This window comes from Halteromyces radiatus (genome assembly GCF_025201355.1).
Source record: "Halteromyces radiatus strain CBS 162.75 chromosome Unknown BX664scaffold_4, whole genome shotgun sequence".
NCBI classification, from domain to species: Eukaryota; Fungi; Mucoromycota; class Mucoromycetes; order Mucorales; family Cunninghamellaceae; genus Halteromyces; species Halteromyces radiatus.
The window spans coordinates 2,571,155-2,596,635 of record NW_026251690.1 but is presented as its reverse complement, the minus strand read 5'-3'; the positions used below and the strand labels follow the sequence as shown (position 1 = coordinate 2,596,635).

The following is a 25,481-nucleotide window of genomic DNA, read 5'->3' as shown; positions in this document are numbered from 1 at the left end:
AATCCTTTTCTTTTCTTTTCTTTTTTCTTTTTTTTTTCTTTTTTTTTTTTTCTTCTTAGCTCCTTTTGTTATCTCTTTCTTGGCTATTTATATTGGATTTTTTGTCTGTCTAAGTGCATGGATACTATACAAAACTCTACGTGAAAAGGTAACCTACAATTTTTTTTCTCTTTCTAATATTTAATCTCCTGTCCTTTTTCTTTTTTTTTTTTTCCTTTTCTTTTGCACACTTTTCACTTTACAGCCTATTCAACATGTTATACTTAATAATACACCAATAAATGAACTCAATCAAGATTCAATTCACCATGAAATGCGACTGAAAGGTTTCAACAATGACTGGTTCGGTATATTCATGATTCTTTATACTGGTGTTGCTTCAGTTGGTTGGATTATTTATTTACTTGTGATCTCTTTGGATTATTATGGCTATGTGGTAAGTTTTACGCGTTCTCTTTTCTTTTTCTTATTTCTATTAACTTTTTTTTTTTTCTTTTTCAATAGTTGGAAAATACACCTTATATATTAACTTACAACTCTTATGATCTCAGTAGCAAAGCACTTTGTCTATTTTGGTTCCTATCAACAAGTTGGTATTTAATCCTCAATCTTTGTCGAGATAAGGTTATCAATTTCTTCCGTTTACGACAGTCATTAGACAAAGCAACTTATATTCAAGTAGAAACACCACGACAAGTGATTCAGATGCTTCAAAAAGGAAATACCAACAACGATACACCATTTTCTATCCTTTCTAAACTTCAATCTTTAGAAATTCGACTTCGTACAACTCTAGGATTCGATGTTTTTGTGGATACACTCAAGATCAATACTTCTGTTGAAAATAATCGACGTTATTTTGAATTCCAGAGTACTCGATACATTTATCATGAAGGTACCTTTTTACCGGCTTCTATTCAACTTGGCTCAAACGTAACTGAACTCTTGTCTATGGCTCATGGATTATCAACAAAGGAAGCATTGAAAAGGCTAGAAGTGATTGGTCCTAATTTTATTGCTGTGAATGTTCCTTCTTTTATTGGTGCTTTATGGCAAGAGTAAGCTCAACTTTATTATCAAAAGTTGGAATGATGATCCTATTTCTTAACTTTTTTTTCTGTTGTATTTATAGATTGACAGGCTTTTTTTATATCTATCAATTACAAATCCTTTGGGTATACTTCTATATGGCATACTGGCAAATTGGTGTTTCCGATACTGGAGTGATCTTATTGTCTGCTATCATTAAAGTGATTCTTCGTTTACGCTCTGAATACCGTGTCAAATCAATGGCAGAACATGTGAATGAAATTCAAGCCCTTCGTGATGACAAATGGCAAACAATATCTACTGCTGATTTAGTTCCTGGTGATGTATTTAGAATTACTCCTAATCAAGTAGTTCCTGTGGATGCCGTCATATTGGAAGGTGATGTGGTTGTGGATGAAAGTTCTTTGACAGGTATATACGAAATGATAAGATCAGAGAGAAATATTATATTCTAATCCTTTTTTTTTATTATTATTATTATTATTATTATTATTATTTTATTAGGGGAACCATTACCGATTCGAAAAGTTCCATTACGGGATGATGGTTTATCCTATGATAGATTAGTTTCTGGGAAAATTCACAGTTTATATGCTGGTACAACAATCAAACAAGCATCATCATCATCCATTGGTCTCGTCTTGGAAACTCGCACAAATACTGAAAAGGGACAATTGGTGAAAAAGATTTTATATCCTCAACCAGTGTCTTTTATATTCCATGAACAACTCAAATTGGTCTTTTGTATTCTTCTCTGTTGGGCTGTAGTTCTTTTGGGTATTGGATCTTGGTGGTTAGGTGGTCGTGGCATGACAGCTTTATTCTATGGTCTTACATGTGCAGCTCAAGTTATGAATCCTTTACTACCTGGTAAATATCAAAAAAAAAAAAAAAAAAAAAAAAGGATTAGATAACAACAAAGGCCTCTTACTTTTTCTCTTTTTTTTTTTTATTCCTTTTTTTTAGCTATTCTTGTGGTCGGACAATCTATTGCTTCTGGCCGACTTCGACAAAAAGGAATATTTTGTGTGGATTTACCTCGTATTCTTATGGCTGGAAAAGTACAAGTGTTTTGCTTCGATAAAACGGGAACATTGACTAAGGAGGGGTTGGAATATTATGGTGTTTATCCTGTGAAACAAACATCTACAACTGTACAATTTGAAGGGGTCAAACATCATTTCAAAGACTTGAACGAGGATGATCAACAACAACAACTATTGCGATGGGGAATGACATCTTGCCATTCAGTGACTATTTTGGATGACAAATTTATTGGGAATCCTGTAGATATAGTCATGTTTCAATCAACAGGTGCCAACATGTCAACAGTGGATGGAACCGACATCTTTACCCTATCAAGTAATGGTAACGAGAATCGACGGAACACAACAGAACAACTTGAAATCATTCAGCGGTTTGAATTCCAACATGCTCGTGCATCGATGTCTGTAGCAGTACGTAATACGATCACTGGTCATATTCATATCTTTTGCAAAGGCTCGTTTGAAAAGATTCAACATGTATGTTCTCAAGTACCTAACGATTATGTTCCAGTGACTTCCAATTTAGCTCGTGAAGGTTGTTATGTTCTTGGTATGGCTCATCGTGATCTCGATCAAATAGATCCTGATATTGTACGTGGATGGTCTCGTGATGAATTGGAATCAAATCTCTCCTTCTTGGGTTTGGTATTATTCAAGAATTTACTGAAAGAAGATACCAAGGATGCAATCACGCAACTGAAAGAAGGTGATACTCGTACAGTGATGGTGACAGGCGACAATGCTTTGACAGGTGTATTTATTGGACAACAATGTGGATTGGTACCTCCTCACGTTCGTGTTCTTGTGGGTGACATGATCTCATCGACAAGTACTGGTGATACATCTGATATAAAAGACGAATTTTACAAAGATGATGATGATGAAATAAATGAAAAAAACAAACTAGGATTATCAATGGTGGTATGGCATGATGCTGAAACTGGTGAACGCGAATACGATGTTGATTTGGCCCTTCAAACTCAAAATGTGGAATTAGCAGTGACTGGAAAAGCATTTCAACATCTCCTAGCAACTGATCAAATGCGACATTATCTCTTTTCAACTCGAATCTTTGCCCGTATGACACCTTTAGACAAGATGCAATGTGTGAAACTCTTTATGGAACGTGCAGTGACGGCAATGTGTGGTGATGGAGGCAATGATTGTGGAGCACTAAGAACGGCGCATGTGGGGATTGCTATGTCTGAAGCTGAAGCATCTGTGGTCAGTCCTTTCAGTACTCCTAAACGATCAGTACAAGCATGTGTGGATCTCTTGATACAAGGACGTGCTGGATTAGCTACCTCTTTTGCAAGTTACAAGTATTTGATTATGTATGGTGAAACATTTGCAACCATCAAATTTTTGACCTTTTATTATACAATGTCTTTCTCTCAATGGAATTTTATTTTGATCGATGCCTTTATTGTAAGTAAAAAAAAAAAAAAAAAAAAAAAAAAAGTTGAGGGGGGATATCCTATATTCTTGTTCTCATTATGATTACTATTTAGACTGTATTTTGTGCTTTTGCTGTAACTCAAGCTGGATCGGCTATCAAACTATCGAAACATCGACCCACAGCTCGTATTCTTGGACCTGAAGTACTCTTTTCAGTACTTGGACAACTTTTCATCAATGCTTGGTTTTTGATTGGTGCTTATATTTGGTTATATACACGGGACGACTTTTTCAGATGTCATGAATGGGATGCCAGAGCAACGGATAGTTCGAAATGGTGGTTACTTGGTGATAGTTTTGAAGCTGATATTTTAACGTTCATTACATTATATCAATTTGTCAATGCTGGATTTGTCTTCAACTATGGTTATATCTTCCGCAAATCATGGTATCGAAATTATCTTTTGATCTGTATTTGGGCATTATTTGTGGCCATTGTCAGTTATTGGGAATTAGCAGGTAAAAAAAAAAAAGTAATCATTTATAATTTGAAAATGGCAATAATATTGAATTATTATTTAAAATTTAGATCCCAATTCATTTGGATGTCTTATGCGTTTGAATTGTGGTGATCCTGATGTACTTGTGGCTTTGGGATATCCTCGACCTGACTATGCAATTGAACCTTACAATAATCCTTGGGGTCACAATGTATTACCAAGATCATTTAGATATCAATTATGGGCTTATTCCATTGGAAACTTTTTAGTGGTCAATGCTTGGGAATTACTGGTTGTTCTTGGCCCTATAAGGAACTATTTACGATCAAGATATCCATTGAAACGACTTCAAATTCCATTATAGTATCTAGTATTTTATTATTTATATTATCCACATCATTTACTAATAAATAAATAAAAAAAAGAAGAGATGATTTTTATTCTTCATATCATTATCTAATATCTATCTATCATACGACATAGTGAAAAGCACAGATATTATTGAAAATGATCTGACATGAATGATTCTATTTATTATTGTTTCTCAGAATGATGATCTTGATAGAAATGAAACCAACCTTTTTGCTATCGTAACGGAGGTTGAATTATGAAACCCTACCCTTTTTTTTTCAATGGCATGATTTTTCCCAAAAAGACTGAGCCCATTTTTAGATAACGTGTAAAAAAAAAAAAAAAAAAAAAAATGTCCTCGTGGAGTATAAAAAAAAGGGAAGATGCAAGGGTTCCCATTTTCTCATCTTTCTTTCACTCTATTTTTTTTTTTTTTACTACTCTTTATCTACATTTATAATAAAATAAAATGGCTCCCAATAAAGTTGCTATCGTTGGTGCTGGTGCAGTTGGTGCTTCTATTGCCTATGCTTTGATGTTGAAGGATGTGGCATCTGAAATCTTGGTGGTGGATGTAGTACCAGAAATTGTCAAAGGTCAAGTCCTTGATCTTAGTGATGTTTCTTGTGTTAGTTCTACAAAGGTGAGAGCTGCTACTAGTCAAGAAGCCGGTCAAGCTGATATCATTGTTGTTACTGCTGGTGCTAAACAAAAGGAAGGGGAACCTCGTACTGATGTAAGTTTTTTTTATTTGATTTTCCAAAATAATAATAATAAATGTAATGAATTTTTTTTTTTTTTTTTTGAATAGCTTATTGGTCGTAATTATAAGATTTTGGAAAGTGTGATTGGAGGTATGCAACCTATTAAGCCTGAAGCCATCATGTTATTAGTCTCGAATCCTGTAGATGTATTAACTCAAATGGCACAAAAATTCAGTGGTTTACCTCAAAAACAAGTATTTGGATCGGGCACTTATTTGGATTCCACTCGACTTCGTGCTTTGATTTCTGAAGTACTTCATGTCAATGCTAATTCTGTGCATGCTTATGTCTTGGGTGAACATGGTGATTCTCAATTTATTGCATGGGATGCTGCCACCGTGGCTGGAAAACCTCTATTAGAATTCCAAGAAATTCAAAATATGGATCGACAACAAGTACAAGATAATATTGCTGGTAAGGCTTTGGAAATCATCAGTTTAAAAGGTGCTACTTACTATGGTATTGGTGCTTGTGCTGCTGATCTATGTGAATCTATCATCTTGAATAAGCATCAAGTCAGACCTTTATCCGTTTATGTTCCTCGCTTGGGTTGTTGTTTATCGATGCCTACCAAATTTGGCTACGACGGTGTGGAAGAAATATATGAAATCCCTCTTAGTGCAAATGAAGAAAAACAATTACAATCTTCTGCTGCTTCCATGAAAGCTATACTCGATAAATTTTAGGTGGATTCTTTTTTTTTTTTTTATTTTCTTTTTGTTATATAATCATTTTTTTTTAAATTTACATCTGCATATCAATAAACATAATAATACTTTGTATATTCTTTTTTTTTTCTTGATGATTGTTTTTTATTAATGTGCCTTTTATTTTTCATCCAAGTGAAAAAAAAAAAAAAAGGATCGAGGGGTTCCATATGATCTGACTTTTTTGAGTGGCTGCATTATTTCCCCTTTCTCTTTTTTGGTTTCAGTGCTCTTTTTTTTTTTTAAAAAAACCTTCTTCCTCTCATTCCATACTTTCTTTCTCTTTCTCATATATATATTCCTTGTACTATTTTGAATTGAATATTTATTGATCTTTTCTCTCATTTTATTATTATTATTGTATACATTCATGTGAATAGTTTACTTTATACGACAAGAATATCAAACATAAGTATGTTGTGTGTAAAAGAAGAGAAGAAAGAGAGGAGGATGTTCTTGCAGTATAGTCAAATAAAATATCAATGGAACGATTTGGTTGGTAAGATGGATTTTTTACAAATGTAGTAATTGAATTAGATTGACCTGTTATCGGAAATACATGATACTGATGATACAAATTTTTTTTTTATTTTTTTTTTTTTTTTTAATATGGATATTTATGAAGTATTAACAATAACAACAAGGATATCTTTTTTTTTAATGATGCCTTTTTTTTTATTTAGTATAAGATGTTAGATATTTATGAACAGGATTTATTTATAAAGTTAACTTTATCTTCAAGTGATACGATACAACTAGGTGAACAAATGAATTTGATAGAATGATATTTGGATTATAAAGAATTGTAAAATGTAGTTCACATATTATGATGATGATTTTGATTCATTTTTATTCCTTTTTACAATAAAACGTTCTTATATATTTTTTTATTGTGCTTTTTGAGATTTTGGGTTTATATTTTGATCTTTCCTTTTCTTTTTTTTTTTTTTTTGTGCGTGTTTTTGTACATCATATATATATATATATATATATATATATTTAATAGATGATGATGATTTGAATTAATAATATATATAGGGTAGAGCATAGATTGGAAATCAAAAAAGAAGCAATCAACTTTTTTAATATTACATACAAAAGTATTATCTCTCTACTCCAAGACTCTGGATTTAAACCCAGATTGTATTTCCATTCTTTTGTTTCTTGAAAAGAGGGTTTCTCCTTTTCTTTTCTTTTCTTCTTTTTTTTTTTTTCTTTACCTTTCTATTCTTTTCTTTCTTTCTCTCTTTCTTTTTTTCTTTTCCTTTTTCAAACAACACTTCTTTTTTTTTTTTATCTTTTGATTACTATTTATTATCTACTCTTATTGTCTATTCAAACGACAAACTCTTTTTAAAGAAAAAAAAAAACAATATCAATCTTTTTATTCCTCATGAGTTCAGTCTCCTCATATGATGGTAGCGAAAAAGAACTTTTTCACCAACGAACTTTAGATGGCTTTATTCCTCGTCATTCCTATTTACGAAAAACTGACTTTATGGATGTTTACGATAATACACGTTCTCGCGATACGGATACTTGGAGTGTAGCTGCCACAGTGGATGATCAAGAATCAGTTATTAGTACCAATACTCAAAAAAGTCGTTTGGTTCATGACGTAGATGATGACAACTTGACAGTGGATGGTATTACTCCTACTATTACTGCAAATATTATTTCTTTGGATATGAATGGACATTCCTTGGACATTGAGAGCTTGGATATCGATACAACTGCAAGTCAATGTGAAGACGATAAGTATGAACGATCTTTGACTTCTCGTTCAGTAGCAGCTGAATATGGTGACCGAACAACAGATGGATTTGGAAGTGAAGCTAGTTTACACGATGACAATAATGACCATGACGATGATCATGATGACAATCAAAGCCACAACAGTAAAGAAGATGACAGCAATAGTAGTCAACATCATTCACATCATCGACATGATCTTCACAGTGATACAGAACTTGATCATCATCATCATCATGATCTTGATCAACTTGACCATCATCGACATCATCATCATCATCATCATCATCATCATCATCATCATCATCATTCTCCACATAGCCCAGTAGCAGTCGATGATGCCATCAGAGCACCTACTGAACCTCAACCAAGTATTGCAACTGTAGATAAAACTTACACTCATCTTTTGGAAGAAAACGAAATGTTACAAGCTCAACTACGTCATTTGGAAATCACCACTAAACAACAACAGGATATCATTAACACTATGCAATCACATCATCCTATTCATCATCATCAACCTTATGACGACTTACTCCATAACGAAGTGAATTCAAGTATTTTGTCGCAGCAACTCACAACATGGGCGGAATTAGTGACTGGATTTGCTAAACAGTGGACGACAAGCGCAGAACAACAAAGCCGAGTGGAACAGGATCTGTTTCATCATGTGATGGAATACTATTTACACGCCTTACCTTTTGGAACTGAAAATCAAGTCCTACTCAACACAGCTTACCAAGATCAATTAGCAAGATTCCATAATACTCTTGGTGTTAACTTTGCCAAATGGTATCGACGTCAAACAGTACAATCATTAGCTCGAAACCCTGCAACTCATGATTATCTCCATGCTGTTCGTATGCTTATCACTCAACACATCTGTCGTGTTTTAGGCGCCGACCCTGCTATTCTAACGGAATCCTCTGAATGGCAAAATCTATTGGATTATTGTGCAAGACTCTCCCTGGAATTACATAGTGGTGAACAAGATGTTTTGATTCGATGCATCTCTTCTGGTACACCCTACGATCAAAATATTATGACGGCTGTAGATGATGGAAATATATCTCCTCTCTTGGATGAAACAATTGATGCAGGTACTCCTCCTTTGATGGCCACTCAGACTCCAAAACAACGTATCAAGTGCATGGTATGTCCCTTATTTGTTGATGAACAAGAAACTGTCCTCCTACCTGCTCGTGTTATCTTGGAATGATCATTTCTCCCTCTATTATATATATATATATTTCTTTTTTTTTTTATTTTATATACACTGCTTTTATCCTACTTGTTCCCCCCCCCCAAACCTCCAATCTTATATATTTTTTTTTATTATCTCTTCTTATTGTAGTTCTATTCATATTTTTTTTTATTAACCATTTCTGTTTACTTTTTTCTTCCATATATTCTACATTCTTTTTAATAAAAAAAAAAACCAAAAAAAAAATCACATAACTTTTATGAATTTACTTTTTTTTTTTTTTGACATGACTCCTAAAAAGGAAGATGGTTTACTTCATGTCTCCTTATTTGATTCGAATGACATTCATTCCTTAAATGAATGTAATAAGAGCAATCATGTGAGGTGATTCATTCTTAAAGCTTAAACCATATAGACTCGCGGGGATTCAAAAGGAATGCATGAAAAGGTGGTCCTTTTGAAACGGATGCATGTATAAAGGAGCTCATTCTCATCGTCTTGTTATCAAAAGGTGGAAATAAAAAAAAAGTTTATTTTCATACAAATAAATGAAGTGACTAATAAAGAATGATGATGAATGATACAAAAATATATATATATACTAAAAAAAAAAAAACAGGAGATGATTATTTCTATACAATTCCCCATAATTCTTCTACAGCACAAGCAATCTTGCCACAAGCTACAGAGGCTGATAAAGAATAATCCGATACACTGATCTTTTCATCCACATAGGCATCTGCAAAATCATCTGTACCATGAGCCATAGATCCAATGGCCACCACAATATTCTTATCACTAGGAATGGTGGGCATATATTCTGATAACTTGACAGTAGGTGCATCCCAAGATAATGCTTATACAATCAAAAAAAAAAAAAAAGATCAGACATTATATTCATTTATTCTATACTTTTTTTTTCATCTTCTTCTTCTTCTTTACCCATTTTGTAACTATTGGTAGGCAAATATTTTGTCACTGGATTTTCTACCACACGTAATAATTTTTCTTGACCATTGACAGCACGAATACTAAGTTTATGTAATAATTGAACTATTCAAAAAAAAAAAAAAAAAAGATGAGTGATATTTTTTATACAATGGATCCAATCATTTACCCATCAAACCAGCAAAACGTTTAAAAGTACGAGGAATACGAATATGAGGATTGACTTCAATCAGGACATTCTTTTGGGTATGGATAAAGACTTGAAGTAACCCTGCCTTGTTGAGTGGACTGTCGAGTAAAGTGAGAAGACATTGATGTGTAATGTCAGGTCGAGCTTCATAAGTTTCCCGGCCGGTCTTTTTCAAAATATGCAAATGATCATCCACATTTAACAATTGATAGTTGCCTTCCTTTTTCTTGCCAACCTTGAGCGTTTCCAATGTAGCCCCTTCCAGAATCACAATCAACCGTCGAGCATTTTCCTTTTCCACCATGGTTTTGGGTACCTTGGGTGCTTGAGGTACCATATGAATATCTGTATTGCGTGTAGCACCTACCCGAATACGTTTGGCTTCTTCCGTTTCTGGTGATTGGTCATTCGATCTTTTGCTACCTGTCGACATTATTGTAGTAAAGCAAAAAGAAAAAGAAAAGAATACAAAAAAAAAAAAAAAATGCCGGAGCTATAAAATCTATTACATATAACATAGTCTGTCCATCCAAATCAGTGGCTTGGACCAATCCTGCAATCTATTTTTTTTTTTTTTTGAATCAGTCTCCCTATGACCTTTCCTTTTTTTTTTTTTTAATTCATTACATTCATTCATGTTACATGTGAAAAGAAAAGCACAGGATATTGATGACTGGGGCTTGAATGATTCATCTTCCGACTCCAGTGATAGTAGTAGTGATGAAGACGATGACCAATACAACAACAACAAACGACTCAAACCATCAACTTCACCTTTGACCATGCTTCCTCATGAACTGTTATGTGACATCTTTATCTTATCATCGAATCCAGATCTACCCTTGACATGCCGTACATTGTATTACCATCTTTATAATTGCTGTGAATCGGTCAAGATGCGCTGGTTACTGTATCGACATGACAATGATATCCAGGCTGCCTTTGAAGCTGGTGTGCTGTTCCCTTTTTTTACTACTGACATGCTTGCACGGTTCGACCTTCTATATCAAACAAAGATACCCTATACCAAGAAGAAAATGCCACCTCATCTGTTCAGTAGGAAAAGGACAATAGAAACCGATGCCATGATCAACCAACTTCTCATACGCGGAGGCTCACCTGACAAACCGAAAGGATACCCATTGATCAAATGTGCTCAACTTGGACACATGGATCAAGTTCAACTGTTGATTCATCATGGCGCCAACCCAACCTTACGTAACAATATGGCCTTACGTGTATGTGCTGCTAGGAACAACATGACCATGGTGCTCTATTTTTTGGACAAATTGAACGTCACTCCTGATTCTGAAACCCTACGTGCTTGTGTGCAAAAGAAACTATGGAAAATGGTACAAGTCTTGGTCGATCATGGTGCTGTGCCTGATATGAATACTGTGAATTTTACTTGATTTATCTATTCGTTATTCCCGCACACTAGATTTTTTTTTTTGTACAGTTTGTATATTATTAGATCATTCCTATTTAGTTATTCATTTTTTTTTTATTATATCAATATAGAAAGTAAAAAAAAAAAAAAAAAAAACTATCATAATAAAACTAAAACTATATCATAACTTATTGTCTACAAATCTTACACCTATCCATGATGGGTATCAATTGGGCTTTGACTTCGTGATGATGATGATGATCGTCTGCGGTGAGGAGAAGGAGATCGACTTGCACTATATGAACGAGAGCGAATTGATGAAGAACGGCGACGAGGAGAAGGAGATCGACTATATGAACGAGAGCGGTCTGATGACGGATGGCGACGAGGAGAAACAGACCTAGATCGATGACGGTTGTGTTGACGACGGCGAGGACTTCTTGATCGGCTAGGAGATACAGATGAATGGTACCGTCTTTTTGTACGTCTGGGTGACCGATTTTGTTGTCGACGTTGGTTGCGACGATCTCTTGAATCATCACTCGATATACTGTCGGAATCAGATCCACTACTACTACTACTATCGCTAATGCTGCTACCACTGCTAGTACTACTTCCACTTTCACTACTGCCACTGCTGTAAGAAGATCGGGATGATGTAGATTCTGAATCCGAGTCTGAACCAGATGAAGATGTATCACTAGAAGAAGAAGATGAGCTATATCTTTATAAGGGAAAAAAAAGTGTCAATCCAATATGTTTTTTTTTTTCTTATACTATCTTTACCTTCGTTTCCTTTTCTTTCGTTCTTTTTCCTTCTTGGCAAGGATCATATCAGCAAGTCCCTTTTTTCCTTGTAAATCTTCAGGAATATCAGGCTTCATCAACTTGACTGGTTTGGAGAGTTGTTGTGTTCGTGTAGGTCGGGTATGATAGGTACGATTACCTTTACATTCAAATGTCTAGATTATCATAAATAAAAAAAAAAAAAAGGAGTATTAGTATGTAAGACTGGTAGGATATATCGCTTGTTAAACTTTGTTAGTTTTACCCAATGACCATACTCCAAGCATTTTTGGCATCTTGTATGAGAGCTTGCCTTGGGAGCAGCTGAGGCTCTAAGAGAAAAAAAAAAAAAAAAAAAAAAAAAAAAAGGACGAGTCAAAACTCCTATTCATATCGTATCTTTTTTTTTTTTTTTTCTTACCTTGTAGAAAATCCTCTATGCATCGGTGAAAGTTTGAAATTAGGATGGCAGGAAAAAAAAAGAGAGAGAGAGAAAAAAAAAAAAAAAAAAAAGCTTGTCTCAAACGCGCAGATCTAATGGAAAGTCACGCTTGCTTAGGCTGATGTCCCAATATGGAAATACCAAAGGAGAAGATTGGATCATCCATTCAAATCTACTTTTTCATCCATTATTACATGATCATTGCATCCTTCATTAAGTATATTGTAGCCGATGCTTGTAAACAGTCTACCCTATTCAAAATAAAAAATAAAAAATAAAAAAAATCGTAGGACGCGTGGATGTTACACCGCGGACCTGGAACCCTTTCCAAAAAAAAAAAAAAAAAAAAAAGACAAACTATAGTCCCATTTAGTTCCATCTACTAAAAAAAATATCTTGTTCATCCATCAATCCCTACTCAAAATAAAAAAATCATCCTCTCAAATGAACAAAAGGAGGAAAGAGATATACTCTTTTTATTTTATTTTTTTTTTAAAAAAAAAAACCTACTGCCAAGCAAAAAAAGTGGAATTGACGGGGAAAATCAAATAAAAAGTCATCTGACGAAAGAAAAAGAATCAGTTAATAGTGAGCTTGGCATTGTTAGTATACGTTCATCTTTATCCATGAGTATTGTACGCGATGTCTGTATAAAGTTATGTCACCATACTATAGGTGCGGAGATGTAAATCTGAGCCCAACATTGGCGATGTCGAAAAAAAAAAAAAAAAAGTGAAATAGCAAAGAAATAAAAAAAAAAAACTTTCCTTCTTTTTTTCTTCTTTTCATCTTTTTTTTAAAAAAACAAAACTCTTTCTTTTTAACATGGTAAATAAGGATGAAAAGATGAACAAGAAAAAAAAAAGTCGACTTAACTGGATATTTTTTTTCTCTTGTTGTCTTGGAATCTTTCAACTTATGAAACGTGTCATATTCATCTTTTTTTTTTTATCATCATGATGATATTAGTCTTCTGGTGTCAGTGTCAACCCTCAATGTCTCGAACTCTATCAAGAATTCAAGCTTCGTAAGAAGTACAAGTACATCATCTTTAAGTTGTCTGGTAAGTGATAGAAATAAAGGAAAAAAAAAACAACGTGTTGTATCCCGTATATATTCATATATTATTGTGATATTTCACTAATTTTTTTTTTTTTTTAATAGATGACCTTTCAGAAATTGTTGTTGAAAACTCTGCTGAGACTGGTACTTATGATGACTTCCTCCAGAAACTTCCTGCAGATGAACCTCGCTATGCTGTTTATGATTTTGACTACGAAAAGCCTGGAGAAGGTCAACGTAGCAAGATCACTTTTTACTCCTGGTAAGTCAATGGATTGGATGGATTGACTAGGTCTCTTATACATATATTTATTGATGATAGGATCCCCGATACTGCCAAGGTTCGTCAAAAGATGTTGTACGCTAGCAGTAAGGATGCTATTCGTAAACAATTGATTGGTTTGGCTATTGAAATTCAAGGCACTGATTTCTCTGAGGTAAGCCATAGAAAAAAAAAAAAATAGGAGTATGATGCATTATTTTGGACTAGGAGTTAAAAAGAGGGGGAAAAAGTTACTGAACATGTTTTGTTTCTATTACGTCTTTTAGGTGGACCACGAAACCGTGCTTGAAAAGGCTTCCCGCTCTGCTTAAACAAGGATTTTGGATGATGATTGTCCTTATACTTCTTTTTACATAACTCACACATAACGTATACACACACACACGATCATTTAGGCTTTAGTTATTATTAAAAAAAAACAAACAAAAATAAACAAAATAAAGACCTTGATATCTATTTATCTCCTTATTTCTGTCTATGAAACATAGTGTCATTTTTGACATTTGAATATTTCATATGGACTACTTTTATACGAACTTTCAATTCAAAATCAACGATAAGGCTCTTTTTTTTTTTTTTTAATTGATATATAATTTTTTTTTTATTATAGAAGATTGAATAAAAAAAAAAAGTAATGATGATAATAATAATAATAATAATAATAAAGAAAAGACGTAACTACAAATGGGGTAAAGACAAAGAAAGAAAAAAGAGAAAAGAGAGAGAAGGATTGGATAAAAACAAGGTGTGACGAAAAGGGGAATCATGTGGAAGATATTAATGGAAGAGGATCCTTCTTTGATCGATCTAATGGATGACATTCTTCTATGGATTGTGTTGATGGATCTTGTAATTCAGGAAAATCTTGAGTTACTTCTTGTTCATCCAAACCTAAAGTCAAAGAACGTATATAAAGGTTAAGGAAAATAAAAATACATAAATCAAACAAATAATTAAATAAATATAAAAAGGATATTGATCATAGATGGTCTATCAGGAGGAGCCCATTCACTCAAATTTTGATCATCCAATGAGCTTTTTGTTCCTTGTTGAGAAGAAAAGTATTCTTGTTCGATTTTATTGATCTTTTGTTGTACTTGATTCATCATCTTTCGTCTTAATGCCAATTTGTCCAACTAAAAAAAAAAAAAAAAGGGGGGGTAAAAGTGATGCATAAGTGATGTATATCATGTGTCATCTTTTTCCTTACATAAAATTTGTCAAAAGCTGATTTCTTTTGAGCAAGAAAACCATTTTTGAAATTGGATTCCATTAAAGCATGTCGTCCTTGAGCCACACTTAACTTTTTGCTACGTTTTGATTGTAATTCTTCCAAAAGTTTTTGATATTCTTCATGAGATTGATCTTTCACCGTTCGTTCTAATGCCTCTAATTCAGATAATCTAAACAAAAAAAAAGGGGGGTAAAGGAGGTTAAAACAATAAAATATTATTATTATATTCTAATCTTACTTCTTCTTCACAATGATTTCCCTTTCTGCCTTTCTTGCATCTTTAGCTTCTTTGGATAATCGTTGAGTGGTATTCCGAGTTTCACGTTCAAAATCATCACCAGAACCACGTGGTGGACTTTTAGCATTTGTTGATGGTGATGAGGCTGATGAATTACTGGATTTCTTCTTGTTGGATTGTTTACTATTATTCGTATTACGACGTCGTTTACCATTCAATGTTGTATTACTAGTATTTGGATTTGAATTGGATGATTCTTCATTGCTGTTTGAGTCGGCAGACAGTGACCTTGTGACACGTGAATGATGATTGGTTGATAGGGTAGTTGTGGAGCTAGTTGAAGGAGGAGTATCCGGATTGTTTGATGGTGGTGGTGGTGGTGGTGGAGTAGGCACAGATGGTGAATTTGTTTCTTGTAATGTTCCGTTCCTATCTTCTTTAGTAGTAGGTGACCCTGATAGTGCTGATCTACTACTTCTTCGAGGTTGAATACGTCCTCCTTGATGGTGAGTGGTTTCAGTTTTAGTTTCGTCCATGGTTTTTATATAAAAAAAGAAATACTGAATCAATCAAAATAGAGAAGAAAGAGAAAGGAAGAAAAAATGTAAAAGTAAAAAAAAAAAAAATAATAATAATAAAGAAGGTGGGAAGTCTAAAGAGATAATAATAAAAAACTAATAATAAACTTATATAAAGACGTAATCAAAAGATAAAATGGAATTGGGGAAGAAAGAAAGAAAAAGAAAAAAGAACAAAGAACGAAAGAAAATCAAAAATAGCGGAAGATAAAAAAAAAAAAAAAAAAAAGAACCAGCAATAGGGAAAAAAAAAATCCACAAAAGATCGAATAAGGAAAAACATATATATATAAGATGAGAGAAAAATAATATCCAATAAAGATATATATTTTTATTTTTCTCTTTTTATTATTCTATAAATGTTTTTTTTTTTTAATATTAAATTATGATCATGATTTATGATTGAAAAAAGAATATTCGGTGTTAAAAATCATTCTATTTATCTTTATTTCTTCAAGATATTGTAGTAAAACTTTGCAAAACATTTTTAAATCATCTCCCCATTTTTTTTTTTCTTTTTCTTTTTTCTTTTGATGTCTATACACGTCATAAAAGATCTCCACATTTTCTATTATAGTTTATTTCCATATTTAGTATACTGGTTCCCTCCAAAATATATATATAGATATATATATAGATATATATAGATATATATATATAGATATATGAAAAGAAAAAAAAAAACAAAACTACGATAAGAATCATAATATATATACTTTCTTATTTATCATTTACATTACTTTTATAAAAGTCATCTATTCTTGTGACTTTTTATCATCACTTCTAAAAGAATCCAAATGTTGCTGCTTATGGAAGAAGATACCGAAATTGTCCAAGTCCCTGTAGCTGATATTGAATATTTCTCTTCTTAGTGTTCTTGGACCAATGACTTCATTTTTACCTTTTTTTTTTTTATTCTTCTTCTTCTTTTTCTTTTCTCAACTCTCAACCTTTTTTTTTTTTTTTAATATATTAATAATATGGCTACTCCTACTGGCAGTCACTTGGCTTCTCTTCGTGAGTTGATGAAGTCTGAACAATATAAAGTCGATGCTTTGTAAGTACAGTAAAAAAAAAAAAAAATTGCATATAACTCACTGTGTTTTCTCTTTTGTATATAGCCTTGTGCCTACTGAAGATGCCCATCAAGTACGAAAAAAAAAATAGAATTCTTTTTCAATAATACTAATTGTATTGTTTCTATAGAGTGAATATATTGCTGATTGTGACAAACGTCGTGAATGGATCTCTGGTTTCACTGGTTCTGCTGGTAAAAAAAAAAAAAAAAAAAAAAGGAAAGAACACGCGTATTGAATTGTATTTTCTCACGCTAAAATGAAAAATGTACCTTCATAGGTTTTGCTGTAGTTTCTATTGATAAAGCTGCCTTATTTACTGATGGACGATATTTTCTCCAAGCTTCCAAACAACTTGATAACAACTGGACTTTAATGAAACAAGGTTTACCTGGCGTACCTACTTGGCAGGAATATCTTGTCAAGGTAAAGTTGAAGTAGAAAAAAGAGAGAAAGAGTAAATATATTATAGCGTCTAACGTTTTGTTTTATTGTATTTTTAGGATTTACCTTGGGGTTCTCGTATTGGTTTGGATCCTACATTGATCACTGCAGGTAAAAAAAAAAAAAAAAAAAAAAAAAAAATAATAATTTTTAAGTTTTTAATTTTTATATTGTTAATCATTCTATTTTTTTTTTTTTTTTTTTGGTTCTTAGCTGATGCTCGACAATTATCTAATGATTTGGGTGCTCATGGTTCACAACTCGTTCCTATTCATGATAATTTGGTAGATCTTGCTTGGGGTGATGCTCGTCCTCCTCCTCCTCATCACAAGGTGAATGTTCATCCCATTGAGTTCTCTGGCAAGGCTCATCATGAAAAATTAAAGGATTTACAAGATCATATCAAAGAAAAAGGTGCTTATGGTATTGTTGTATCTGCTTTGGATGAAATCGCTTGGGTCTTCAATTTACGTGGTTCTGATATTGAATGTAATCCTGTTTTCTTCTCTTATGCCATCATCACTGAAAATGAAGCCATCCTCTATGTGAATCCTGAAAAGGTGACTCAACAAGTCCAAGATCATTTAGGTCATCATGTTACCTTGAAACCTTATTCTGATTTCTTCAATGAATTACGACAATTGGCCCCTGTTTTACGTGAATCTAAGAAAAAATTGATCACCAATTCCAAGACAAGTTTGGCAGTGGAAGTGGCTGTTGGCGAAGTAAATCAATATATATATATATAAAATATAGTGGTTAATATTCTTTTTTTTTGGTAGGATAATATCAGTGATGAACGATCATTCATTACCGATGCCAAAGCTATCAAGAATGAAGCCGAGTTGAAGGGAATGAGGGAATGTCATATTCGTGATGGTGCTGCTCTGGTACAATACTTTGCTTGGTTGGAAAAACAGCTTAAGGCCGGTATTCAATTGGATGAAGTGGATGGAGCCGATCGTTTAGAACAATTCCGTGCAGCTCAAAAGGATTTTGTTGGATTGTCATTTGACACCATCTCATCAACTGGTCCCAATGGTGCAATTATTCATTATAAACCTGAAAAGGGTGAATGTAAGGTGATTGATCCCAAGTTGATTTATCTTTGTGATTCTGGTGGTCAATACAAGGATGGTACTACAGATGTCACTCGAACTTTACATTTTGGTGAACCAACCGCTTATGAAAAAAGATGCTTTACACGTGTTTTACAGGGTCACATTGCAATCGATGCTGCTATCTTTCCCAAAGGCACTTCAGGTAACATCAATGAAAAATAAAAAAAGTGAAAAGGGAAACTGAAAATATTTTTATATAGGTTACTTATTGGATCCCTTTGCAAGACATGCTTTATGGAAGGATGGATTGGATTTCAGACATGGAACTGGTCATGGTGTAGGCTCTTTCTTGAATGTCCATGAGGGACCTCACGGTATTGGTGTTCGTGTTGCCTATAATGATACTCCTTTGGCTGCTGGCATGACAGTGACAGATGGTAAGAAAAAATTAGAAAGAAATAAGATTATTTTCTTTTTTTTTTTTTTTTTGACTAGAATAAATTTCCATCTATATAGAACCTGGTTATTATGAAGATGGCAAGTTTGGTATTCGTATTGAAAATGTATTGGTGGTTCGTGATGCTGCTACACCCAACAACTTTGGTGACCGTGGTTATCTTGGATTTGAACATGTAACGATGGTGCCTCTTGGAAGAAAACTCATTGATGTCGACTTGTTATCTCCTGATGAAAAGAAATGGGTCAATGATTATCATGCTGAAACTTTGGAAAAGTTATCCCCTTTGTTGGCTGCCGATCAAGATGCTTTAGATTGGTTGAAGAAGGAAACTCTACCTATTTGAAAAGACAAAAATAATAAAATAAAATAAAATGACAATAATAAATATCCTACTTCTTTTTTTTAAATCATTCTTCTTCTCCTTGCCTTCTTTTTTTTTTTTATTGTATTGTTTCATTTGAATAGAATGTGACTTTTGACAATGATGACCCATAGGCTTTTAGGATGATCAATGGGCAATAACAAATACGGTGATGTCAAGTTTATGCACATAATCTCTATGAAATCGTCATTTTTTTTTTTTTACTTTCATTTTTATATGAACAAGTAAATAACAAAAGGATGATCAAGTGAACAAGAGGAAAAAGTCGGGGACAGGATTTCAGGGTTAATATCGAACCTTTTGTTGTATCCAACTATTGTTATGACCTTTTCCGGATGAATGCACTTAAGGAAGAAATCCATTTAAATCAGGAGAAGCATATTTATTATACTTAAATGATCTTGTTACCACGAATAGATTTTCGTCTGCAGCTTGGATTTTTTTTTTTCGGGAACCAAATTCAAAGTCACTAACAATTTCAAAAAGACCATTTCCCTTTTTTTTCCCTTTTTTTTTTTTCTTTCTCTCTTTAGAACAATGAATATTCTTACTCGAGCCTCTCGTGTTGCTATCGCCACCACTAAGTCTGTCCGTTCGGGTAAAATAGAAAATGTTGCATGTATAATGATTAGACATTACTTATCATTATTATTATTTTGTTTGGATTAGCCCGTTTCTATGCATCTGAAGCTCCTGCCACCAGCGATAAATTGACATTGACCTTTGTTTTGCCTCACAAGGTAAGATATTATGGACAAGAAAAAAAAAAAAAAAAAAAGGACATGATTTCTTTATGCATTTTTTTTCTTTTTATTTATCATCATTCATCTTCCTTTCTTTAGTCTCTCTACAATGCCATCAATGTCCAGCAAGTCAACTTGGCTGCCACTTCTGGTGACATGGGTATCCTCGCCAATCATGTTCCTACCATTGAACAATTGAATCCTGGTATTATTGAAGTGATTGAATCTGCTGAAGTTACCAAGAAATTCTTTGGTAAAAAAAAAAAAAAAAAGGGACCAAAAGACTAAAATCATATTCATTTTTTCGGGTATAGTATCTGGTGGATTTGCTACTATCCATCCTGATTCATCTCTCAATATCAATGCTGTCGAAGCCTCTCCTTTAGAAGATTTCTCTCTCGAAGTAAGTTAAAAAAAAAAAAAAAAACTGGACGAACTTGAATGATACTTACATTATATATAAATAGCGTGTTCAATCTGGTCTTGCTGAAGCTCAACGTATTGTTGCTGGTAATGGCTCTGATGTCGAAAAGGCTGCTGCCAAGGTGGAAATGGATGTCTACGAAGCTCTTCAAAATGCCTTGTCAAAATAGATAGATGATTTTATTTAGATCCCATACTATAGACGATCCCCATTATTATATATATATGTTTGAATAAATGCTCTGACTCGAAACCAATGATTTGTCTCAATATTATGTTCCTTATTATTTTTTTTTTCTTAATGTGGGCTATAGAGAACTGCTGGATGAAGATCGAGAATACTGGGTACAAAGCGATTAACAGAAATGATGATAGAATTAGAAAATAACGGAATGATCTCATTGATCATTGACTGCATTGAACTGTAAGTGCGCTTTACTTTATTGAATAAAATAAAAAAAAAATAAAAAGGAAGAAAAGATATGTGTGATAAGGGGAAGATAAATAAAGAATATACTAGGGATAAAAGTGGATGTTTGTATGGAGAGTTTCTAAGCTACAGCCTTTTGAGCAAGTGTGATCTTGTCACCTATAAAATAAAATAAAATAGGAGTTACATTATATACATTTCATCTATAAATGACTTACCTAAACTCAATGCAAGTCCTTGTGTTTTACTACGGATTCTAATATGGCCAGTGATGGAGCCATCACTTGTCTTTTCGATACTAATATTTGCCAAAGCATCCTCACCTAATAAAAAAAAAAGCAGATATATCAGTATACGGTCTATTCAAAGAATAATATCACTTTTTCTTTTTTTGTTCCACTTTACCAAAGATACTACGGGCATACAAATTGGCAGACAAAAATCCACAATCGCCTTCAAGTTGTCGTTCAGGAGTTAAGCAGCGTAGGTTCGTTGATGAAGTAAGATGATCAAGATATGTTCGTAAATCACTAGATCAAACAAAAATGAGATAGATGATTAGTCTAATATCTTTTATATATATATATATATATATATATATATATTGTATCTTACGTGATAGTGGTATTGACATTGACCTTGTTTTCCCATTCAAATTCAACCCAATGAGATCGGAACTACATAAATGAAAATCAATGTTAGATACGTCTTTGCATTTTTTTTTTTTTTTGTTTGCAGGACTTACTTGGGTTTCAGTACATGTGGCAGGATTGATATAATCGACAATATCAATATGGACATCGTTCAATACAACACAGTTGCTATCCGAAGCAGCAGCATTTGTATCGTAAACAATGTTACCAAAGATAACGCCCGTTTCCGTTGAGGATACCTTGATGGAAGCCTTGATAGTAAGGAAAGCATGAGGAGCAAGACTGTGAGAAGTAGGACGATCTACTAATTTCAGGTCGCCTAATGTAGCAAATTCAACTGTTAAATTTTGTAAAGTTTCTGCCGTTTGATTCACAATAAGTACATCTATTCAAAATAAAAGATATATAATTATGAGTATTGACAACACTATCACTTCACTAAAATAATTACCTAGCAAAACATCATATTGATGTACATTGACCACAGCTTCAGCATACACTTGATCGGAGAAACCAGTCAATTGTACTATGCGACTAAGTTTCGACATCAAATCGTCCTTGTTATCTAATACACCAGTGGCACGAGATAGATCTTGATCATACTAAACAGCCACAAAAAAAAAAGTACGCCCATTCGTTAGTATTCTATTTCATATATGATCTTTTTTTTTTAAAAAAAAAAGAAAAGCTTACTTCATCAGTAGTGTTTCCTCCAGTTTTCTTTGAAAGTTGTCGGAATACAATAGCATCATCTACTTGAATCTTGACACCGGTTTGATCACTAGCCTTAGCTTCTGCAGCTCGTCGCTATGAAATATAAAAAAAAAAAAAAAATAAAGAGATTGAGTTCATCAAATATATGTGGTAATAAAAAAAAAGACTTTACTTCTTCGTCTTGAATCTGTTTTGCATAAACGGCCTTGGTCTCTTCCAAATACACCTTGTCTACAATACCATCTTGTGAGTGATTGCCAACCACACGTAAATCTTGCATGATACGATCATAGGAATCCTCATCAATTGGGAAGGAGACAAATTGAGATTGACCAACACGAATAATACTTGTCATGATCAACATAGCCTAATCAAAGGAACAAAAAGAAAAAAAAATCAAACCATGAAATCAGCATTTAATTGTCTTTCCTTCTCCTCTTTCCTGTTCTTTTCTCTTACCTCAGCTTTGCGAGCATTTGCCAAAGAAGCATCAGCCACTAATTTACTGTAACGCAACACCAATTTTGTTAATGTTGTAGCCAATACAGAACCAAGATAATAATCTCCATTAAGGATAAGTGCTAAGAAATAGAATTTAAAAAAAAATAAGAGTCAGTTTTCTTTAGAAAATAAATAAGAATAAAAATATATGTATACCTCGTAAAGGAGGCTTGCTAGCAGATTTAACAGATTCCAAACGGGATTGTACAGATGCGGGTTCCGTATAGGCACTTTCAGTTGCGTAGGTTCCATCTGGTAAGATACGTCTTGCAGAAGGGACAGATTTGCCAGTCTCTTCCTTGTTTTGATCACCAGCAGGATTTTCATCTTGTTCAGTTTCATCCAATAGTCGCTGTTCCGATGCAAGAAGAGGGATTTCACCAAGAGTCAATCGAATTTGTTCCCAAGCCTCATTGATTTCCTTTTCATTTTGACAATATTCACCAAGGATCCAGAGAGCACCACGGAACACCTTGCTGGATTTCATATCGGCAAATGTTTCCATCAACTTTTCCAAAATAGAAGCACGTAAACCAGGGAATTTTTCAACCACTTGACGCACAAACGCCACTACATCCACAGCAGAAGGATTGTTAACATCACCTAAGAATTCCATCAGTACATGTACAACATTAGCAGCCACTTCAGAGAATTGAATGGCACATGCATGGATCGATTGAATCAATAATTGGCGATATTCCGTGTTCTAGTAGACATAAAAATTGTATATCGTAAGAGATCGACTTTTTCTTCCCTTATATTATCATCCTACCTTTTCATATTCTTGATCATGAGTCTTGATTAATTCCTTCTTCAATACAAGTATCACTTCCTGTACATTTCTTGAAGATACCATATCCATAGCAATATTCAAGGCCTTACGACGAACATCAATATCGGGACTAGAAAGAAAAAAAAAAAAGAGAAGGTAAGTCTTGTATACTGATAACTACATCCACGTTCTATACCTTGACAAAACTTGTAACAAGTCCATCACCAAGCTATCCAATACATGTTCATGTTTCAAATGAAGATCTCGTAAACGATCAAGAACAATTAATTTAACATTGTTATCGGATTCCTTGACCACCAATTCGATATAGCAGGATGCAGCAGCTGAAAGGAAAATAACAAGGTTAGTAAAAATGAAATAATGACTTATATAATATTATACCTTTCACAGCAGTAGGATTGGATGTAAGAAACATCAAAATATTGGCAGCTTCATATTTGACAGAATGAGAAGCAGCTTCCAACAATTCAGATACACAACGGATATATGCACCCTATTAAATCAAAAAAAAAGGTAAGATAAGATTTCTTCAAACATTTTTTTATACTTGCCTTGTTTGCTAAATTTGTCTTGCTATCTTTGCGAATCAATTCAATAACAGATAATTGCAAAAGTTCATCATAAGAAGGCACCAAAGTAAAGGATTGCATCAAAAAGTCCACAGCCAGAGGTTGAGCAATAGAACACAATACCACAAATGCATTTCGTCGACAAGTAGAATCAGCTTCAGACACTAGGAATTGTTGAATGACTTCAGGAGCATCCGGGAACAAAAAGTCGAAATGTCGATAGATGGATCCAATGGCAAATACAGCGTTCTTGCGAACATAAGAATGACGATGTTCCTATAAATAAAAAAAAAAGAAAGAGAGAACGAGATGAGCATCAAGTGCAAAGAAAGGATGATAATCTTTTTTTTTTCTAGTTTCCTTTTCTTTTTTTTGGTTTGCTCACTTACTAGACAAGATCGAACAGATGGTACAAGTGGTTCCAAAACATCAGCTTCTTTGATTTTGCACAAGAAACGAAGAGTGGCACCTCGAATGTATTCGTTGGGATGTTGCAAGTCGTTTCGAAGAGCGTTGCTATATAAAAAGAAAGAAAGAAAAGAAAAAAAAAAAAGATGATAGATGAGTAAGTATTATATACCAAAAACATTCTCCCTCGGTCACCAATGACATTTGAGTCATTCCATCAGTATTAATTAAAAAAAAAAGAGATTAAAAATGAAAAAAAATTGTTTGTTTTGTCAACTTACCACACCAAAATGAATTCTTCTTTGAGTTTCCCATCAGGTTTGGTTTTTGGACAAATTTCCCAATAGATATGCAATAGTTTCTTAAGTTGTTTGTTCTTAGAAGGAAGTACGAAACGAATGACATGAAGTAATAGCTTTTCCATAGGATCCCCATTGAGCATAATCACTAAAAGTTGCTTCATTGTTTCCACGCGTGTTTCGTCAGACCCCTTTTCAAAGGCACGTTGAAAATCTTGTAAACTAGGTTGTTCAATCGTGTCATCTTGATGAACAAGAGTATAACAAAATTCAGTCATAACGAATGATAATCTTGTTAATAAGAAGATAGATGATAAAAAAAAAAAAAACTACACCCAAATGATAATAATAATAATAAGAAAAGTTGGGAGTAGACTAGAAGAAAAAAAAAAAGAGAGAACAAACGGATTGTTTTATTTTAGTTTTCTAACAACCGAATTAAGCGGATATTGAAACCATGGATGGGCCAAAGAAAATGAGATCCTTGACGTGTCAATTTTCCGTACTGCCCTCATATGTTAATTTTTTTTTTTTTTAAAAAAAAAGGTACAAATATCATACTTTCTTTCTTTGTCAAATATATATAACTAAGCTTTCTTTAT

The 25,481-nt window shown here is 33.4% G+C and overlaps 11 protein-coding genes across 11 annotated transcripts; 7 read left to right on the top strand and 4 right to left on the bottom strand.

Moving 5' to 3' along the window:
• Nucleotides 1–204: 204 nt before the first annotated feature.
• On the top strand, nt 205–4,441 carry BX664DRAFT_333638 (uncharacterized protein). Its single transcript, XM_051545554.1, has 7 exons — nt 205–436; nt 505–1,058; nt 1,133–1,461; nt 1,555–1,920; nt 2,017–3,524; nt 3,608–4,013; nt 4,084–4,441. Exons 1-7 carry the CDS (start codon nt 314–316, stop codon nt 4,356–4,358), a joined length of 3,561 nt encoding a protein of 1,186 aa, XP_051400524.1. The 5' UTR covers nt 205–313; the 3' UTR covers nt 4,359–4,441.
• A 301-nt stretch (nt 4,442–4,742) lies between these two features.
• BX664DRAFT_333636 (lactate dehydrogenase B) lies at nt 4,743–5,857 on the top strand. The gene is made up of 2 exons (XM_051545553.1): nt 4,743–5,081; nt 5,157–5,857. The coding sequence occupies exons 1-2, from the start codon at nt 4,815–4,817 to the stop codon at nt 5,793–5,795; spliced, it is 906 nt and encodes a 301-aa protein (XP_051400523.1). The 5' UTR covers nt 4,743–4,814; the 3' UTR covers nt 5,796–5,857.
• Nucleotides 5,858–7,209: 1,352 nt separating this feature from the next.
• Nucleotides 7,210–8,787, top strand: BX664DRAFT_263233 (uncharacterized protein; the record flags this gene model as incomplete). The annotated part of the gene is made up of 2 exons (XM_051540762.1): nt 7,210–7,714; nt 7,898–8,787. The coding sequence occupies 2 exons, from the start codon at nt 7,210–7,212 to the stop codon at nt 8,785–8,787; spliced, it is 1,395 nt and encodes a 464-aa protein (XP_051400522.1).
• A 496-nt stretch (nt 8,788–9,283) lies between these two features.
• Nucleotides 9,284–10,379, bottom strand: BX664DRAFT_297554 (Alpha/beta knot methyltransferase). Its single transcript, XM_051542246.1, has 3 exons — nt 9,890–10,379; nt 9,715–9,825; nt 9,284–9,628 (listed from the first exon to the last, which is right to left on the bottom strand). The coding sequence occupies exons 1-3, from the start codon at nt 10,341–10,343 to the stop codon at nt 9,405–9,407; spliced, it is 789 nt and encodes a 262-aa protein (XP_051400521.1). The 5' UTR covers nt 10,344–10,379; the 3' UTR covers nt 9,284–9,404.
• Nucleotides 10,380–10,485: 106 nt separating this feature from the next.
• On the top strand, nt 10,486–11,392 carry BX664DRAFT_333631 (uncharacterized protein). The gene has a single exon (XM_051545552.1). It carries the CDS (start codon nt 10,546–10,548, stop codon nt 11,320–11,322), a length of 777 nt encoding a protein of 258 aa, XP_051400520.1. The 5' UTR covers nt 10,486–10,545; the 3' UTR covers nt 11,323–11,392.
• A 631-nt stretch (nt 11,393–12,023) lies between these two features.
• On the bottom strand, nt 12,024–12,624 carry BX664DRAFT_139406 (zinc knuckle-domain-containing protein). The gene is made up of 3 exons (XM_051539844.1): nt 12,508–12,624; nt 12,352–12,418; nt 12,024–12,262 (listed from the first exon to the last, which is right to left on the bottom strand). The coding sequence occupies exons 1-3, from the start codon at nt 12,528–12,530 to the stop codon at nt 12,083–12,085; spliced, it is 270 nt and encodes an 89-aa protein (XP_051400519.1). The 5' UTR covers nt 12,531–12,624; the 3' UTR covers nt 12,024–12,082.
• A 675-nt stretch (nt 12,625–13,299) lies between these two features.
• BX664DRAFT_333627 (uncharacterized protein) lies at nt 13,300–14,326 on the top strand. The gene is made up of 5 exons (XM_051545551.1): nt 13,300–13,356; nt 13,498–13,591; nt 13,693–13,852; nt 13,913–14,027; nt 14,140–14,326. Exons 1-5 carry the CDS (start codon nt 13,354–13,356, stop codon nt 14,182–14,184), a joined length of 417 nt encoding a protein of 138 aa, XP_051400518.1. The 5' UTR covers nt 13,300–13,353; the 3' UTR covers nt 14,185–14,326.
• Nucleotides 14,327–14,511: 185 nt separating this feature from the next.
• On the bottom strand, nt 14,512–16,019 carry BX664DRAFT_333623 (uncharacterized protein). Its single transcript, XM_051545550.1, has 3 exons — nt 15,346–16,019; nt 14,850–15,276; nt 14,512–14,779 (listed from the first exon to the last, which is right to left on the bottom strand). Exons 1-2 carry the CDS (start codon nt 15,879–15,881, stop codon nt 14,991–14,993), a joined length of 822 nt encoding a protein of 273 aa, XP_051400517.1. The 5' UTR covers nt 15,882–16,019; the 3' UTR covers nt 14,512–14,779; nt 14,850–14,990.
• Nucleotides 16,020–16,825: 806 nt separating this feature from the next.
• BX664DRAFT_333615 (peptidase M24, structural domain-containing protein) lies at nt 16,826–19,377 on the top strand. Its single transcript, XM_051545549.1, has 9 exons — nt 16,826–16,980; nt 17,045–17,072; nt 17,130–17,193; nt 17,280–17,425; nt 17,503–17,554; nt 17,657–18,168; nt 18,226–18,706; nt 18,765–18,941; nt 19,021–19,377. Exons 1-9 carry the CDS (start codon nt 16,904–16,906, stop codon nt 19,305–19,307), a joined length of 1,824 nt encoding a protein of 607 aa, XP_051400516.1. The 5' UTR covers nt 16,826–16,903; the 3' UTR covers nt 19,308–19,377.
• A 483-nt stretch (nt 19,378–19,860) lies between these two features.
• Nucleotides 19,861–20,769, top strand: BX664DRAFT_333609 (F1 complex, delta/epsilon subunit of ATPase). The gene is made up of 5 exons (XM_051545548.1): nt 19,861–19,944; nt 20,016–20,086; nt 20,189–20,342; nt 20,404–20,492; nt 20,557–20,769. The coding sequence occupies exons 1-5, from the start codon at nt 19,884–19,886 to the stop codon at nt 20,680–20,682; spliced, it is 501 nt and encodes a 166-aa protein (XP_051400515.1). The 5' UTR covers nt 19,861–19,883; the 3' UTR covers nt 20,683–20,769.
• A 160-nt stretch (nt 20,770–20,929) lies between these two features.
• On the bottom strand, nt 20,930–25,258 carry BX664DRAFT_333608 (adaptin N terminal region-domain-containing protein). Its single transcript, XM_051545547.1, has 16 exons — nt 24,862–25,258; nt 24,562–24,688; nt 24,155–24,448; nt 23,985–24,096; nt 23,779–23,926; nt 23,583–23,712; nt 22,967–23,516; nt 22,769–22,890; nt 22,482–22,676; nt 22,289–22,402; nt 22,047–22,197; nt 21,688–21,980; nt 21,558–21,619; nt 21,348–21,472; nt 21,161–21,265; nt 20,930–21,101 (listed from the first exon to the last, which is right to left on the bottom strand). Exons 1-16 carry the CDS (start codon nt 25,155–25,157, stop codon nt 21,064–21,066), a joined length of 2,862 nt encoding a protein of 953 aa, XP_051400514.1. The 5' UTR covers nt 25,158–25,258; the 3' UTR covers nt 20,930–21,063.
• Nucleotides 25,259–25,481: the final 223 nt, after the last annotated feature.